The 14,668-nt window shown below is 40.3% G+C and overlaps 1 protein-coding gene across 1 annotated transcript; it reads right to left on the reverse strand.

Annotated features, from left to right (window-relative positions):
* Positions 1 to 3,956: 3,956 nt before the first annotated feature.
* HOXC8 (homeobox C8) lies at positions 3,957 to 8,088 on the reverse strand. The gene is made up of 2 exons (XM_084832295.1): positions 7,369 to 8,088; positions 3,957 to 5,762 (listed from the first exon to the last, which is right to left on the reverse strand). Exons 1-2 carry the CDS (start codon positions 7,802 to 7,804, stop codon positions 5,470 to 5,472), a joined length of 729 nt encoding a protein of 242 aa, XP_084688421.1. The 5' UTR covers positions 7,805 to 8,088; the 3' UTR covers positions 3,957 to 5,469.
* Between the last annotated feature and the right edge of the window lie 6,580 nt (positions 8,089 to 14,668).

Below are 14,668 nucleotides of genomic sequence, written 5' to 3' on the forward strand. Positions count from 1 at the left end.
TTGCATGGCACTTAACTTTTCTTTTTATGTTTCAAAATTCTTCTTTGAGGGAAAGAAGGGTGTGTTTTTCAGAATACGTGCGTGTCTGTCTGAAACCACATTATAGGTTGTAATCCAACCGGATGAAAGGGAAATTACTTTTTTCACTTTACAAACCGTCAATAAATTTTATAACAGGTAGTTAAAAGTTACTACGAGGAAGGAACCGTCACAACAGTGGCTCTGGAGACAATGGACTCTCCATTTTCTAGGGAGAAAGGGGTCCATAAAGAGAGCAGGAAATTTTATCTCTCCACCAAGAGCATAACCTGTCCTGCACAGTTTTCATCCATTGCAAAGCAGAGCTCCGACACATTTCGCTCCCTTTCTTTTGTTTCTATTCCATATTCCCTTCATAGAAATCCCCTGCTCCTGGAAATTGCGGCACACTCTTTTCCTTTAGGTGATGTGGACATTACTTTGCATCTGGTTGCGGGAGGTGGGGGAAAAGAGTTTGAAAAGCTACCTACCTTTTGAAAGATGAAAACTAGATTACAAACTTGGCTGAAGTTAAACAGGAAGGAAGGAGAGAGAGAGAAAACAGATGGAAGGCAGGCAGGCAGGCAGGCAGGCAGGCAGGCAGGCAGGCAAGAAAGAAAGAAAGAAAGAAAGAAAGAAAGAAAGAAAGAAAGAAAGAAAGAAAAGCAGAGTGGGGAAAGAGAGAGACAATTAACTTCTCTCCATCTTTACCTGGAAACTTTTCCCCTTCAGATTATTCTCAACCTCTGCCTGAAAACCTGGGCCACTTGTGTGTGTGTGTGTGTGTGTGTGAAATATCATTTGTGTACATTCCCAAGCATCGAATCGAAACTATTCTGCCCACAGCCCACCACCACCCCGCCTGCTTAATGGGTGCATTATCATGTAACGGCTGCTGTGATTAGAATAATAAATTAAGAGAAAATGAGCAATATGCTCCAATGCAGCTTTTCAAAGAATTATATTTTTCACAAATCACAAATGGAGATTTGAAAGAATTTTGATTGGCCAATAAAAAAAAGCACAGAATAGGATGATATTTCTTACTCCAGGCGGGTGGATGAATCTCATTTCAGTAATACTGAAGTAATGATCATTTCCGAATCAGCCACTTTGTGAAGAGCGTTATCTTCTTTCAAATTACTTCGCCCCATAAAAATGGTATTTTCCCTCTTTCTTTCCCCCCTCCTCCTCAAATGATGTAGTGATTACCAAAAGAATAAAAAAAAAACCCTGTCATCTAAAAATGCGACTTGGTTGTGTTGACTATAAGCCATAAACATTTTCCCCCGAAGTAACAGCTTTTCCTTGCAATTTCAATAATTTAACTCCTAACCCTATGATAGGATAAGTCTCGTTCGGGAGATCCCTTCAAATCAAACCACTTAGGAATGTGGACTTAAATATGATGGATAGAGTGCAGATACAGCTCTTTTCCCCCTTCTTTTTACCCCCCCCTTCCCTTATTTTGAAATTAACTAAGTTTTCTCGCCTCTTCTTGCAGTTTCTTAAAATCTCTGTAGAATGGTCTATCCAGTGACTTCCTTAAGCCTTTGGGAATAAGGTGGGAGGAGAGAAAGACAATTATCTGTAAAGCGAGCATTTTTGAGTTAGTTAACCAGATGATAAGATGTTCTCAAGGTTGGTTTTGAAAGGTGTGGGTCAATTTTTAGTTCAACCCTGTGGAAGGTGATGATTGGTGAGGCAGATAAACTCTAAATACACACACACAGGCACGTTCACACACACGCACATCCACACACACACGTGTGTGTGTGTGTGTGTGTACATACATATATAGATAGGCCCGACCTTGCTTTAGATATGGTGAGTAATAAAATGGCTTACCTTTCTACTCTGCAGCCTCATAAAGCCTATACAATGGCAAGCTTTATTGTCGATCCCTTGCAAAGAGCAGGCGAATTGATGGAATCTAGGATGTCCACCCAAGGATATGCCATTTAATAATAGGGGTGTGGGCTTTTATGGACAAAAGCGATGACTTTGTGTTGTGAATTCGAATTCTATCACAGCTGGTGCAAAAGCCTGCCTTTATTATGCATGTATTATGGTACTGTACAGTTTTACAGTTATTAAAAATGTCATATTTTGTCCCAATCGAACACTCTTCTAACTAGAATTTTGAAAGGTGCATAGCCACCCTCCATTCATCATCACGGGAGCGTGCACTATGCTATAAAAGAGTGTGCCTTGTGCGTTTGGAGAAGCATGTTCTTCAGCAGGCAACCTGCTCTAGACTTCTATTATTTTTCAGGTTCACGAGTTCCTTGTGACACCTAAGCAACCACCTTCAGAGAATCCATTGAATATTCGAGCATAGCCACAATCTCTCGCAGATCTCTAAACACAAATACAGGCGCTCAGCTGGAACAACAAAAAACACTGAAGTACGGATATATGGATGCAGTGTAAATATACATCACACCACCTTTTCCCTTGTACAGTTGTCAAGCACTTCACACTCCCACACGCACACACACACACACACTTCAGTCATTTACACATTTAAGGACTTCATGATTGGGTTTTTTTGGAAGTTAAGAATGTTCCCAACCTCCCAGTATCTTTTCCAGATTCAGTCCACTAAGCCAGGATTTATCTTAGGAATCTTGCAATGCCTTATCTGGAGTATCAATATAAACAACCTGTCCACTTTCATACCAAATACCGATGTAGGATGTAGTCCATTTCACAGCAAACCAGAGATAGGAATACCCCTCGCTCCCTCAACACACACATGCATCTATATCTATACAGACAGACAGCATACAGATACACACACACACACACACACATATATATATGGAAAGAAAGAAAGAAAGAAAGAAAGAGAGAACACACAAACACACGCATAAATATACTAGCCAACTGCATTTTGTCAAGTAAAGTGGTGTGTGTGTGTGTGTGTGTGTGTACACATGCATACAGTGGAAAATATTATTTAAAATGTTCCTTCAGTTTTCTGATTGTGTTCCTGTACAGAGTATGTCTTATAAATAAGCACATTGCATTGCAAAGCACATTTTAATGCCTCCATCATGTCTCCTTTCAATCACTTTGTAATGTTGACATGGACAGGGACCTAAGAAACAGTGATTCCTTTGGTCCATTTCCATCTTTTTTGCACGAATACATCCTCCACGCCATCCCACCCCGTTACATGGGAAATACCACACTATGACATTTTCAATGGATTTTCAATGAATGCCAGTTTCCTGTGAGTTTAAACATGCAAGGAGAAGATGAAGATGAGGGTCATATATTTATAGACTTTATAGAAAAAATATGTTTAATAGTAATAGAGATAATAATTTTGAAGATAGCAACAGAATATAAAGCTAAACTTAGATTTGGGGAAGGGGAATAATCTGTAGGAGCAGTTAATTCATAAATCCATGCGCAGGTACTGTATTGTTTGTGTTAGGTGCGGTGCAATCATAGACATATTTACTTAGGACGTAAATTCTTCCCTGTTCAATGGGATTTACTCCCCAGCTGGTGTCTTTACGATTGCAGCCTAAGAGATCTTCTAACATGGATCCCTAATACCAGCAGTGAACTCTTGTTCATAATATGAGGGGGGTTAACCTCTCCCATCCTTGTTTCGGTTTACTCAGTGGCTGTCTAGATGTTGAACTGCATGTCATTCCAAATCTCATGGCCCCTCATGGTTCCAATTCAAAGTAGTTAGGATCTTAAACCCAAGTCTGAGGATGTGCTAAGGTAAAGCCTCGTTTCTTTGGAAGTGAAAAGCTGGGTCTTGGTTTTGAAATGTTAGGTAACTAGAACGTATGAAGTGTCCACTGGTATCCACCAGGACTTCCCGAGTTAGTGGGTGTGTATGTATGGGTCTAAAGAATTGCCAAGTTATGTGAGAAGCCTCCGTACTTTTTTCCCCTTATTTTTTATTTATGTAATATCTCACGTATACAATACAAATCCACGGATGCCAGAATTGGATTTCTGGCAGAAATTGCTACATTCAGAGTTTTGAACACGCAGAGGACTATGGTTTACATAAAACAAATGACATTTGTGTGTGTGTGTGTGTGTGTGTGTGTAATTCGAGCATGTTGCATTAACAGATAAGTCAAGACAAATAGATAACTATACATTCAGTGCAATTTAAGTCCTAAACTACATTATAAGCACAATAAAATAATACAATACTGTGCGTTCTTATCTAGGCAGTTTCAGTTGTTGGGAATTATTTTTTTTCCAAGAAAAATAAGCAGCAACATACGACAACAAAACCGCATTACAAATACTTTCAAAGCATGACTCCTTCTATAGGTAGTGATAAGATACATTACAATGTTTTTTGTATTTTTTTCTCATTCTCATCATCATCACGTTCTGCTACTTAGTAGCTTGCATCAGGGCAATACACAACTCTTCTTTTTAAAATGATTTCGACTAAGTTGGTTGCTTTTTTTGTTTTTAATATATATATTTTTAAGTATGTGTAAGCCCCCACCTTGTTGCTAATAGATGGTTATTGCAGGTTTCCCATTAGGTAGTATGTTAAGAATTTCGAGTTCTCACACAAGTAATGTCGTAAACAAAGCCCATAGAAAGCATTGGATAGTTCCATGTCCTTCACAGCTACCCTAAACACATTTACTCAAGCTTAAGCCCCACTGATTTTAGTGGGACTTCTTCCCAAGTTAAGATGCCTAGGGTGACAACCTTTGGTTGCCAAATCACAGGGCGTATATAGGTAGACCTTACGTACACATATATTCATAGCTAACTAACTAGTAAGCATGTGGAACTGGCTTCAGGCATCTGTCAAGCCTCCACCTTCCCCCCACCCAAAAATGTCCTTCAGTAGGTACCGACTGACAGTTCAACATTAAAATCATAAATGGACCTTAGCACTGAAGAATACATAGGTAGATAGGATTGCTGCTGGGTTTTTTTTTTTTTTTCAAGTTAAGACTAAGCATAAAGCATTTTGATATACTCCCGCCCTCCTTCCAGTCCCCTTTACATTATTACACTTGGATTGGGGTGGGGGTGGGGAAGTCGAGAAGAAACAGGAGTCCTTCCTATTCCAAATAAATACATAAGATGCAAATATTTGTTTAATAACTGGAATATAGCAAGGAATGAAGGGGGTGGGGTTACTGTTGCTGGTGATGGTGGTGAGGTCCATTTGTATTGAAATAGATAATGCTGGCTATGGACAGGGTTGCAGTTTCTCTATTTTATTGGAATAAAATAAAATAAAATGTTCAAAAATGCTGATATAAGGAGGGAAAATAGGGGAAGTTCTATGACAATAAAAAGGGGGTCTACAACTGTTTGACAGGTAGTTACTGTTGTGTGTGAGTCTCTCCATTCTATACTCTATAAAAGCGAATGACCGTCGTAAACATCTCGATTTATCATCTGCCATAAAACGAGGACTTCAAGGAGCTGAGAGGGTCAGTCCTTGCTTTCTTCTTTTTCCTCCTCTTCTTTTTCCTCTTCCTCGTTAGTTTCCTCCTCCGTTTTCTCCTCATCCCTGGCTCCGGGGAGTTTATCCTTGTTGTTTTCTTTCTTCCATTTCATCCTCCTGTTCTGGAACCATATCTTGACCTGCCTCTCTGTCAGTCCCAGGGCGTGAGAGACCTCAATACGCCGCTTCCGTGTCAAATAGGGGTTGAAGAGGAACTCCTTCTCTAGCTCCAAGGTCTGATACCGGCTGTAAGTCTGCCTGCCACTGCGCCTTCCGGGAGCTGTGGAACAGCAACAAGCAAAAAAAAAAAAAAATAACTCGTTAAGGTCTCTTCTCTTTGCTTTGATTCTGCCTCCATCTCCCCTAAAGGCAAACTGAATACTTTCTCCCCTCTCTGTCTCCAAACTCCTACAGCCCTTGTAGCATTCCAACGGTCAAAAGAACGAAACCATTAATTTAAATAAAATAGCAGTAGTAATCAGAGTTCTGAAGCAGCCACTTCCTCCACCCCCCACCCTTCTCTCTATGTGTAATATTTACTTTTGACTTCCGAGTGCAAATACAGTTCTTTAAAAGATTGCCCTCTTGTTTCTCAGACTTTGTTGGTAAACCCCAGGACAGGCATTTCAACGAGCTATTTCTTTTTTGTTTGTTTGTGTGGGCTTTTTTTTTTTTTTAATTGTGCTTCTGCTATCTGTGGGAGTGTCTTCCTACACATCCATATGCATGGCAATACACACACACACACACACACACACACACTGAGAATGTACTCAAAGCAAATCCCATAACAATGACTATATACTACAGTAAATATATAGCTATACTGTAGTGTGTATATATTTGCTATATAGTCTCTATTATATAACACTCCACAAATATCCTGTTCTCAGAATTGTCCTACTAAAGGACAATTAGGCTTAGAAGTCTAAATCGTCAGTCATAACAATAACTTCTCATCTTTTATTCTGTCCTATATCTCTGATTTGAAGAATTTCTGGGCCATATTTGAGCCATCCTTACAGGACCATGGGGTCCAAAGAAGGAGGAACATTATGGTTATACCCATCTTTTAATTTCCCTCTTAAATGCAGTATAGCCTTCATGTGTTTTGAATTAAAAAGCCTTCGAAGTTAAATCATAGGAGTGTGAAACTTGTCCTGGGGAAGTATTCTAGAATTCCGTGGGGCATTTGGGTATAGGTCCTTTCAGTAAAGTTAGGCTAAGCCTTGCAATTCGTAGACTAGTTGTTGTTACTGGTATTGGTTTTGTTAGTGTTGTTATTGTTGTTGTTATTGTTATTATTATTGGGCACTCTAAGGGTTCTTGCCTCTTTTGCTTAAAAGAAATCTCTGATCAAAGTTGCCCTTTAAAAGTTTAAACTTTTAATTTTAATATTCCAATGCTCTTAAACAGTATCTTATTTTTAAAGCCCCCCTTTTAGTCCAAGACGTCAAGCGGTTAAGAAAAGCTCTATGACATTTTAGGAAAAGCAGCGTATTATCAACATGCTAATAACCTCGTGGGACCTATATCTTATTGGTCTCCTCGAGGCAAGCCATAAAAAAAAGTTTTACTTTATTGTGATTTAAACCCAGAAATCACCTTGCTGGCTTTTAAAGCCAACTACAGCCTTGTTTACTTTGTAAAAAGAAAGACCCCCCCACACACACACACACACAACCCACCCAAACAGGAAGAAGAAATATTATTACAACCAACCCTTCTATTTCTCTATCTGCCTTTCTCTGTCTCTTCAAAATACAGACACCCCCCCTTTCCCCCAGCCCCTTCCTTCCTTCCTTTCTTCCTTTCTTTCTTTCTCTGCTTAAATAGAAAAGAACACATTTAAGGAGGAAGGAGAAAAAAAAAGAATTGATCCTAACCGTGAGGTCTCATCCATGGGAACATGAGACTAGGAGAAGAATTTTGATTTAAATGCCCTTGTCCCTCGCTAGAGTTACTGTTGGAAGAGGATTTACAGTCAGGATATTGTACCACGGCTGCCTCTTGCTGGGCACCATAAAGCGACTGCCTTGGTAGGGCTTCGTATCCATAGAATTTAGAAGCGTCTCCGTGGCACGCCAGGGCGCAAGGATTTTGCTGGTATCCAGAGTTAGAGATGCTGGAGGTTCCGTGGTGGAAGAACTCTTGGACGTGGTGTGAAGGGTGTTGGAAGCTGGGAGCCGTAGTGCCCGGACCATACACGAGAGCATGGCTTCTGCTTACACTTTGTGGAAATCTGCAATCGTAGTAAGTTGGTTCCAGGGACTCGCCGCCTTTGTACTTGGAGAAAAGAGGATTTACAAAGTAGGAACTCATGGCTCTCGCATGAAAGAAAGAAACAAACCAACCTTAATCCAAAAAAAAAAAAAAAGTCTTTAATTCTATAAGAGATCAGTCAGTGCTAAAGACTCTCGCTCTCCCCTCTCCCTGGACTCTGCAAAGTCCTGGTTAGTGGCTGGTTGTGGTGGTGTTTTTTTTTTTTGTTTTTTTTAATGCGCTCTCTCAAAGACGTTTCATAGTGCCTGACTGAATGGGTACGGCTGCTTATGCCTAATGCTCTTGACTTCTCTTATATCCGTCGATAGGTAGAGCTCTTTCTCAGTTTCTCTTACTTGTTCCCTTCCCTTTAACACCACAGGCAAATTCCTCAAAATCCCGGTGGTGGTGTGCCTCTCCCTCTCACACGCGATCTGGATTCATCAATCCACCACGCCAAGACAGGCTAGGAAGAAGATGACAAGGAGAAATCGAGGGGTTCGTGGGGGTGAGGGAGAGGTGAAAGAACCAGCTCTTCAGAAGGAGGAAAAGGGGGGGGGGAAGCATGCGCCCTCATATCTAGTGAATGAAACAGGGTTATGAAAGGTGCGCAGTAATACCCTTAGGTGCTCTTCTCTCTCTCTCTCTCTCCCCCCCCTCCCCCACCCTCCCCTTGCAACAGAGCCTCTTCACTTTTCTGAGCAAATACATGCGCCGGCGAGGTCAATTTAGGTTACTTCAACAGGTAATACGCATAAAATGCCAACCTGGATCAATTTTTAGGGGGGGGGGGATAAACAGGAGATATCGTTAGCAGGCCATACTATGATGGCAACTGAGGGGACCCCCTTCCAAACTTACCCCCTCCCCAATTCTAGCAATGGAATTGTCCCTACTTATGTGGCTGTCACTCATGGGGCGGGTGTGTGTGTGATATGATTAATGTGGAGGGGGAAGCCAAACCGCTATTTTTAAAAACAACAACAACAACAACAACACATAGATTGAAGAAAATAATATAGGCAGTCAACTGATTTTCCTCAGCTAGTTATGGATCTCTTTTGTATGTATACATTGGTCTTTTAAAATAAAGATTGTAGGAACCTTACTGTATTTTATTTTATTTTGTCTTTGGACCAGAGGTTGAGTCCTCACATCTGAAAAGAAAGGGAATGCGTCTCTTGGAGGAAATAAGTATATTGTGTCTACAGGAAACGCCTTGTCCAAGTAGTTTGTGTGTGTGTGTGTGTGTGTGTGTGTGGTGTGTGTGTGTCACAGGATATTCAGAGTTTCCTAGGGTGGGGGTAGATTCCCCCCCCCACATCTTTATTACCAGCTGGTGGATAATTGTCCACACATATTATGCGTGTAGTATGTAAGTACTGAAAATACCTCTCACACAACCCAGTTCCCGGTACTTTCTCCACTCCAGAGTGTCCACAGGGCTGAAACCTTTCAATTGGGAGACTTCCTTTTTTTATGGCTGCGTTAAAGAGCTCAGACCATTAAACAGAAGCATAACACCAGCCGCCTTCCCTCTTTCTAAAGTTTGTAAATTAATATTTCCTGAGCTTTTTTGGTATTGTTTTTGCACTTCTTAAAAATGACAAGAGTCAAACTCACTTATAAATTAACTGTTCTCAGGACCCTTTCATAAAATCGTCAGTAGTCTCCCTCCACCTCTTCCTCCCTCAGAATCTCTTCAAGTGTTTCTCTTTCCCTCCCCTCTTCTCCCCCTCCCCAAAAATGGCAAGTAAATGAATTTCAGAAAGGGAGGGGGCACCAGACAGAGGGAATCCCAACTGTTATGAAGTGTGCAAAACAGTAAAACACTCTTCAGAACAAATCTACGAGCAGATTTTATCTTGCACACTCTCCCTTCCTTTTGTTCACAAAGCAGCCTTAATTCTTACTTTATTTATGCTTAATCTTAACAACAACAGCAGCAAAGTCTGTCCCCGGGTTGTAATTTTTTTTTAAAAAAACAAAGGCTTAGTACCAGGAGAGGAAAACTTAAGTAAGGCTTACCAAGTAAAATAAGTAGATGCTTTTCCTGTTTCTAAAATGTGCAAGAAATTAATCTGTGCAGGGTCCCCTTTGGCTTTCCCCACAAAGATGCAAATACCTGTTTAATTTTTCTTTCTACCTTTATTGCAACAAAATAGCAAATTAAATATAATAAAATATTGTACCAGTTGTGGAAACTACACACACACACACACACACACACACACGGATAACTTGCCAAATGTTAAATGAGAAAATATGGTGGCCAACCTCAATAACTCCCAAACAACACATGTAACAACTGAATGGGTTAGACATGGCTTTATTGGCAAATAAGACTCATACTCAGAGTAAATGGGACCATTTTTCAGAGAAGGTGATCAATATGACTTTATAGTTTTAAAATTCTGGTACCTAAACTTACTCTTTTTCAATGTCAGGAAATGCAAAGTTAGGTTACATTCTTTAAGACTATTAAGTAAGTTATGTTATGGCAGAAAGCTGGTAAATTTAGATTTGAAACCTCCCCAGATATTTATTTCATTTTAAAAAACAAATTACATTTGGAACAGACCTAGGATACAAAGAAAAAAAATAGGGGATGCTTGTGATATTCTGAGACAGAACTGTGTGAGAGGCAAATGCTGATAATCATCAAGTAGAAAAACATGTTCAAAAAATTTAATCAGATGCAATTCCCTTATCTGAAAGACAATAATCATTTTGTCCTTTAGGGTTAATAGAAAATGCTACTTTTTTTGTTTCTGATGGATTTTGTTTGTTTTTAAATGCATCAATATGTGTGAACTAGAACCGTTTGTGTGTATCTTTATATAACCGATTGTGATGCAGATTATTATAGCGTTGTGTGTTTTTAAAACTGTATTTTTCATATCACAGTACACAGAGGCTCAGCTACTGAAATGTTACGTCTTTCCCCATTTATCACAAACATTTGAATCTTATCTTAGTTTCAACTAATTCTCTCTCTCTCTCTCTCTCTCTATATATATATATATATATATATGAATGGTTTTCTGGCAAAAGATCTATATATTTACTAGTCGTTCGATGGGCCGACCATACCTGTACTCACTACATGTATGTACTTAGTCTATGCTGACTGACCGCTATGCAAATCTAATTTCAACATGATTTCACCGAGAAAGATTCAGTTAAGAAATCAAGCGTGCTTCTGCTCCAGTTCGAGATTTGACGTTATCTTGGAAGTCAAAGCTGATAGTCGCAGGTTATACATTTATTTGTTGAGGTCTGTTTTTTCTTTCAATCTCCGGGAGAGGCCTAAAAGTAACCGCAGGCTTTGTGCGCTTAATAGGCTAAGCGAGTCTAAGATTGAGCAACAGCGCCATCTTGCGCCAGCTTTCCCCAAGGCACCCGTCTTCAAAACAAAAAATGGTCAAAAAATTTAGAAAGAGTAATCTTGACTAAACACCACCTTATTTTTACCACACTCCCCCCACCCTCAAGTACCATTAAATTCGAAAGGAAAACAAAAGCAAAGGAAAAAACTGATTTTACAAAAAATGGGGGTGAATAAGGACATCTTGAGTATGATGATCCAGAATTAACATCCGTTACTCGATCAATAGAAGATTATTGCAGCGCCTATTGGGTGACTAACAAAAATTACGCTTTGACTGTAGTTCTTTTTGTTTTGCTTCTTTTTTGTTTTAGGGGTTTTTTTAACAGTGTACTAATGGCAGAGCATTTGTTCTTTTTTCCTCCCTATTCCTCCCTCTACCGTCACATACACTAAATAATCACCATCGTCATAACAATGACAACAGTGCAGACACATGCGCGTGCACACACGAACGCTTGCACAAATACCCGAGCGAAATGTAGCAGTTTCTCTCACCTTTCCTGCCCCCCCCACCCCACCCACAACTAGTGATGTTTTAGAAGATTACCCCTCTCTTCTTCTCCTCTTCTGCCAAGGGGGTGGGGGTGGGGTAGGGAGAAGAGAATGGGCTGTGTGCGTCTGTTGTTTGTTGCTGGTAGACAAAACATTCCAATAATCCGGTTTCAAAGAGAAGAGGCACCCACCTTATTTAAACAATAAAACAATTAAGGCCAGACGTCTAGCCAGTTCTGAGGTCCTGTTTTATTCAATTCTATTCAGTACACCCAGCAGTGAGACAAACAGAGTTGTAAAACTGGCATTTTTGGGCTGCGGAAATGTACCTATGGCTTACTTTCAGAACTGCTGTATCCTGCCTTTTTTGTGTCGACTACAAAAGGGTCGTTTTTAAGCTAAAGATGAGAGCCCCCCCCCTCTCTCTCTCTCACACACACACACCCCTCCAATATGTATATACTTAGATATTCTATATATAACAGAACGTATAAGCACAGAGGACTGTAGGGTTCACTGTTGCCGTGTCTTTTCTTGCATCATAAAGGAGTCCACAGGAAAGGTATTCAGAGGGTAGAGGTTGTGTTGGTGGGATTTTGTCTTTGAGTTGTTGTTGTTTTTAATAAAAAATAATGCACCAACTGAGCCTGGCTGGATTAATATTCCACTGCAAGGTGAGATTGATAGTTAAAAAATAAAATAAAAAGGATATACTTTTATTTTCTTCACTGCATGAAAGTGCCTAAGGATGCAATCCCGCGCACATTTACTTGAGAATAAGCCCTTTTGAATTCAGTGGGGTTTACCTTTGAGTAAGCGTGCATAGAACCAATCTATATATATAAGAGACATCCTGCATTTCAGGAGGAAGACTTGCACATGAACTGTGATTGTATTCTTACATAAAACAAAGCAAGTCAGAAAGAAACAGAGACGGATGGGGAGGAGAGAAGGGGAGGGAGGTAGGGGGAGAGAGAGAAAGGACAACAGTCTTACCGAGACAAAGGAAGCATAACTTGCATTCTTTTAGTCCCCATTAGCTCCAATGGGAGTTCAGCCCTGCTAAAGACTGTCGGGTAGGGTGTGTGTGTGTGTGCGTGTGTGTGTATGTGCGTGGCGGCGAGGGTGGGGAGGGGAGAGAAAGGTGAAAGAGGCTGCATCTTTAGTCATCTTGAAAATGAGGTCTGGTGGAATTGGAAGGTTCTACAAGCATGGTGAAGGATCAAAGTTAATAAACGGCCTCACGTGGACCGAAAGTCTATCACTGAGGTGGTGAGAAGAAAGAAAGAAAGAAAAAGAAAGAAAGAAAGAAAGAAAGACAATAGGAATGTTCTTTTTTATTCTCTGTCACTCCGAATCACACAAACACACATACGTGGGTATAGCTATTTTAAAATATTATTATTGGTGGTATTATTATTATTAATAATAAAGGGAGGATAATAAATAAATTACCACCATTGGATTGGTTGTAAGCGGGTGTGTATTTTTTTTTAACCAATTCTTGTCCCTCCCCAATGTCTATTTTTCCTGGATGCTCCTTGACGCCTTGAAGAACACAGCTGAAGGCTAGGGTTTCGTCCTAGATTTTGTCGAGGCGGATAACGATTCTCCTCCGCCCATTTCCCCCCTCCTACTCCCCCCCCCAACCTTCTTATGGCTTCTAAATAAATACATGCATACAATGGCAAACGATCTATTAATGGGGCGAAAAGGCCGAACATTACGAAATAAACGTTTGATGACATCAGCGGGGATAATGGCTTCCAGATTTTTAAATTTTTTATTATTATTTATTTATTGAGAAGGCTGGATCCGGGGGGCAAAGCCCAAGCCATGATTATCCCGATCTGTTTATCATTAGAAAGATTAAAACGGCGCTTGGCTCATTTCATTAGAGAAAGAGACCCCAGAAACAAGTTGTTATGATGAAACATCTCCTGGCTGCTCATTTTTTATCCCTTGACTTTCATTTAGCCAGCCCTTGGAAAGGACCTCGGAAACATCCATTTGTAGGGAAGGCTAAAATGGACTATAAAAAATGAGAATCTCTGGCCTTCCCCCCTCTCCTCCCGCCTTGAGTCACTGCTTAGATGTTCCTAAGCAGTGCAAACATCTGATTTTTTAAACACTGTTAGACTTGCCTTCTGCCTGCCAGAGGAAGGCAAGGAAAGCTCTTTGTCCAGAAAGTGGCTTCTTTAGATAGGGGTGGAGGGAGAATATTCCAGCCCTGAACCCTATTTTCTTAGCCTCTTGGTTTTGTTTGTTCTTTAAACCTCAAACCCGTTTTTTGTTTTGTTTTTTACTTTAGCTAATAATCACCTCTGAATTCCATTCCCCCCCCCTCCATACTACTATGAACAAACCACTGCTTTTTCAGTATTCTCTCTCTCTCTCTCTCTCTCTCTCTCTCTCTCTCTCTCTCTCTCTCTCTTTGTACGTTACACTGGAGTAATTAGACAGCTGGCCCCCTAAGCAACACAGTTAACAAGGTTTTGGCTCTTCATTGATAATCTCAAAGAGTTTCAGTAGAGTTGTCTCAGATTGATAACAAAGGTAAGAACTTGCTGCTTGCAAAGACTCCCTACCGCACATATTTAATCTTGTACATATACTTTGATTGCTCAGGGTCATAAATTAGTACAATTAATTACCCCGGACCAAAATGTGTAATACACTGTTGCCCCTGCACAAACTTCTCCTTTTATGAGTCTACCACTACATAAATACAGATTTAGATATATGGAGGAAGAGAGAGAGAGAGAGAGTAAATGTGAGCGGAAGTTCTTTTCTTTTTCTGTCTTGTCCGACTTCCTGAAAGATGGTAATCTATTCTTCTAATGGCTTTTCCAAGATATCCGAGATTACTCTCAGTGCTAATTTCATGGACATATTTTCCGTGGTTGTACCTTTAAGATTCCAAGACGAGCTTGCCCTTCCCTGTAATCCATTTGGAACTGGGGGCGGGGCGGCGGCCGCAGGGTGTTATTCTCCAAAGGAGTTTAAACAAAAAAGACACCTCGATTATCAAAGGTTTTTTT

The sequence above is a fragment of the Heloderma suspectum genome, chromosome 2 (assembly GCF_057233095.1).
Source record: "Heloderma suspectum isolate Gila_16-S chromosome 2, 16-S_ref, whole genome shotgun sequence".
Taxonomy (NCBI): domain Eukaryota; kingdom Metazoa; phylum Chordata; class Lepidosauria; order Squamata; family Helodermatidae; genus Heloderma; species Heloderma suspectum.